Source organism: Biomphalaria glabrata, chromosome 10, assembly GCF_947242115.1.
Source record: "Biomphalaria glabrata chromosome 10, xgBioGlab47.1, whole genome shotgun sequence".
Classification (NCBI taxonomy): domain Eukaryota; kingdom Metazoa; phylum Mollusca; class Gastropoda; family Planorbidae; genus Biomphalaria; species Biomphalaria glabrata.
The window spans coordinates 38742328-38746490 of NC_074720.1; the positions used below are offsets into that span (position 1 = coordinate 38742328).

General features: G+C 35.5%; 1 protein-coding gene across 3 annotated transcripts in view; it reads left to right on the top strand.

The window, feature by feature from the left end:
* Positions 1–1638: 1638 nt before the first annotated feature.
* LOC106051058 (uncharacterized) overlaps positions 1639–4163 on the top strand; it is a 61953-nt gene continuing 59428 nt past the window's right edge. Inside the window, exons 1-2 of one of the 3 annotated variants that reach the window (XM_056043045.1) lie at positions 1639–1848; positions 2361–2736. In XM_056043045.1, the coding sequence (XP_055899020.1) occupies positions 2633–2736 (104 nt within the window). In that variant the 5' untranslated portion in view covers positions 1639–1848; positions 2361–2632. The remainder of the gene's footprint in view (positions 1849–2360; positions 2737–4163) is intronic. The other 2 variants (XM_056043043.1, XM_056043044.1) reach the window with 2 other exon arrangements.

Below are 4163 nucleotides of genomic sequence, written 5' to 3' on the forward strand. Positions count from 1 at the left end.
GGCACATTCCTCATCCCATATGCTAGGACAAATTTGTACAAATACTCCTTCTTCCCTGGTGCTATTAGAGCATGGAATGGGTTGCCTGAGCCAGCCAGGAAAACCAATAAGTTGGCAGAATTTGTTATCATGCATGACTAGATGCATGATGCGTAGGACGTAGTCATCTTTTTTGAAGCAACGTCTGTATTTTATAAGATAAGATAAGTTTTGATTACCAAAGTATATTAATAAAACAAATAATTTTTTGTACTGTTTCCTGTGTTATATGCTACGATAAAAATCTAAGCTCTTTCGCTTGAAGAACAAAGTCATTAGTATTATTTAATTTCTAACAGTGATTTAGCATTATGACTTTTTTTATTTTGTCTATTTGTTTCAAAATCTTATCCCGTTTTCCTCTTTTCATTTACTGACGTTTTTCTTTAGTTTCCATTCTATCGCTACCACATTTCTTCATTACGATTGGTCACCACTCATTAACACGTCACATTCCATTGATAGGCCTGATGGTATGGTATTGGCGGTAGTGCCAGGGCGCACGGCCAATTTTGACACCCTGTCATCTCCTGGAAGTGGCATTTAGGCTTTGATTCAGATTAAATAAATAAAAAGATGCTTGGCGTAAAAAAAAAGGGATTTAATTAAGGAAATTGCGAGCGAATAAACATTTTCTCCATTACCTCCTTTATAAGAACAGTACATTAGGAATGTCTGTATTAACGAACATACACATATCAAAAGTCTTTCGAAAGCTTGAAAGATCCACTTAATACTAAAAAATACTTATATCCAAAACCATGCTATACCTCAGAAGAAAGTGATAAGGTATTGTTAATTGTGAATACATTTGATTTAAAATATTTAATTTACATACTTTAGTTTGAAGAAAGTGTATATGTTTGAGTTTGTGGAGGTTAAGGCCATTGGTAGACCCACTGTCGTAAATCCGGAGCTGTACCAGTATTTACATATTCCGATCATGCTAGAAACTTTAGAAACTACAGGCGGACACCTCTTAATCACGTGACATTGTTGCCACCCGACGTAAGATTTAAAGTGTTAGCATTAAAAATCAGAAGGAAAAAAAATACTTAAAGATATATGAGACACCGAAAATCCAATATATTTTTTTTCTTTTTTGGAGGTCTCCTTCTTGTAGATTCCCCCCCCCCCTGCTGTAGCCCCATCTGCCCTCTCTTAAGTCCGGCCCTGTGTCTAAGACATAATAATAATAGTTGTTTCAAACAAAAAAAGTCTAAACATATAAAACAAACAATGTACAAACAATATACAATCGTGGTAAGTAATCACTATGTTGTCTGAGACTTATAAGAAAGAACAAGACTTCGTGCTTCAGTCATTTGTGTTGTACTGTCAATACCTTCAGCTAGTTGTGCCAGGGCTAGGCTGACATAGGTCTATGTTCAAACAACACCGGCATTGTTGGCTTACAACTGCACAGCCACTCCTCCCCCCCCCGCCCCGCCCTGCCCTGCCCTGCCCTGCCCTGCCTTTTCACCCCTGACGTAGGCTGGCAGCGCTTCTGCCACGGGAACACATAATTAACAGTTCGGCTTTTTTTTTTTTTGTGTATGTTTCCGATCACCAGGTGTCACACTGGAAGTGATCTGCACACTGCCACAAGTACCAATACACACACACACACGCGTGTGTCACACTGGAAGTGATCTGCACACTGCCACACAACACACACACACACATGTAGCAGATTATAAACAATCAAAGTTGTCTAGTTTACAGAAGGCGTAAGCAGAAGCTGATCGCTTGTGGTATTCGTAATAATTGTACAGGCCTACAGTTCTTACTTTGCTGTTACTTCTTTAGGTACTGTCAATAATTTCCTTTGACTTTCTCTCTCTCTCATTTTAAAGTTTATTCTCGTTTAGTTATTTCAAATTAGAATCAATGTACATAAAAATATTTTTAATTATAGAGTTTTGTGAATTTGTATTCAGGCGTTGTGGCTAAGTGGTAGAGCACTAAGCTTCCGAAACGAGAAGTCCCTGGTTCGAATCTTGGTGATGACTGAGTTTTTTTAATTTTTCGGGATTTTTAGGACGCCCCTGAGTCCATCCATCTCTAATAAGTACCTGAATTTTGTTGGAGAAAGTAATGCCGGTTGGTCATTGTGCTGGCCAGATAACACCCTCGTTAACCGTTGGCCATAGAAACAGATGGCTTTTATATCATCTGTTCTATAAATCGCAAAGTCTGAGAGGGGGAACTTTACTTTTTACTGCTCTATTCAGTTGGATAGATAAAAGAGTTTTATGACACCGCAAGAGATCTTGTTTAGTGTATCTGTACTACAATAATAGGCCTTTGCTTTTATCTAGGTACATAGGTACATTTCGTCGATAATCTAACTTGGTTTCCAAAAAAGTGAAACTAAAAATTAAAAAACAATTTAAAGAATCAAACCATGAACAAAATATAAAACGTGTGTTTATTCATTCAGAATAGTTGGATTCAAAATTTGAATAACTTATTTTATATAAAAAAACAACAACTGTATAACCTGCGTAACAGGAGCAAGGTGTTACTGTATAGTCATAAAACACAGTGACATTGGCTTGTTGAGATTGAATACTTCGATCAGACGTCAAGTATGAAACTTCAGGAGCAAGTCTTGGACTGGGATAGTATCCAGTTTCCCGCTCATCCAATGAGACCAAAGACAGTCAACTGGGTTCACGGTCAGCGCCCCGAGGGGTGAGTACAAAGTGTGCAGTGAAGTGTGACCACACCCTAACATACCAGTTAACTGCTTAACACGTCATATTTACAACATCAATACAATACCTAATACACCAACACACTTCAAATGTATTTATTATACTTTTTACACCAATTTACTACATATTTATTTATAATACTATATAATACTTTATACACGTAAACACTTTATACTTACTTGTTATACGTATATACCCATTCACATATTTACTTATAATACCTAATAAACCTAATCTCTTCATGCTTACTTGTAACACTTTACATATCAATTCATTACATATTTACTTATAAATACATTACCTTATACACCAATACTCTACATATCTACTTGATAAAACCTTATTTACTCTAGATATTTACTTATAAAACCTTATATACCAATGCTTATATCAACTTACTCTATCCGTCTGTCTGTATGTATGGTATGGTAATTTTGCTCACGCCCATTTTCGGATCTGGCATAAACAATATTTGAATCAATAAAACAAAATTAACCAATTATTCAAGTAATTATTTTTAATATTTCGCCTGTTTGTTTGTACGTATGTTTGCATGTTTGTTTACTTTCTGCTTTGTGTTTTATGAGATAGTGGTTAACCAGTACAGCTTTACTGTCACCTTGGTATCCGGTTCGAATCCTATCTGCTGTCTTTTTTTATCACACAGGATTCCATGAGTTCTCGACACTATTCAGGACCATACAATCTTCTGATACGGATATCATGGCAGCTGACTAGACTAAATACATGCATTAAGGGAAAATATCAAAACGAATCGGTTTACACATTGGAGAGGGGGGACATTTTTGCAGATAATAAATCAGTCAAATGACCTGTGGCTTACAGACCTGTGACGTGGCAACGAGCTATTGGTCTAAACTGCCCACTCATGTTTTTTTTTACAAAGTTTATATCAATTCTGTCTTTTTGTCTCCCTCACCTGACCTCAAGTTGACATTTTACACAACTATTTATTGTACCTGACAAAACAGGAATCAATTTAAAAATTAACTAATTAGTTAATAAATCATTGGTAATTAATTATTTTGTTTTGGTATCAAATAGAGGAAATAAATCCAACAGTACTGACATATGTGACTGTATATGTGGAGTTATTCCCTTTATTATATTTTTTCCCGTTTGTTCATAGTCGATGACAATGCATGAATCAATTTAAAAAAAATACCAATTCGTTAATCAATTAGAGGTATTGTATGTAATTGTTTTAAATAGAAAAAGGGAGATATATGGTAATGATTTTGCGTTTGTTTTTTCCCTTAGATAAGCTTTGATTTTTATTTTGAAAAATAAAAAAAAAATTATATTGCTTACTTGTTGTAAAGTGCGGAATGTACACACCAAAGTCCTATCTTTAGGTCCATGGTGTGCACCATTTCATGACCG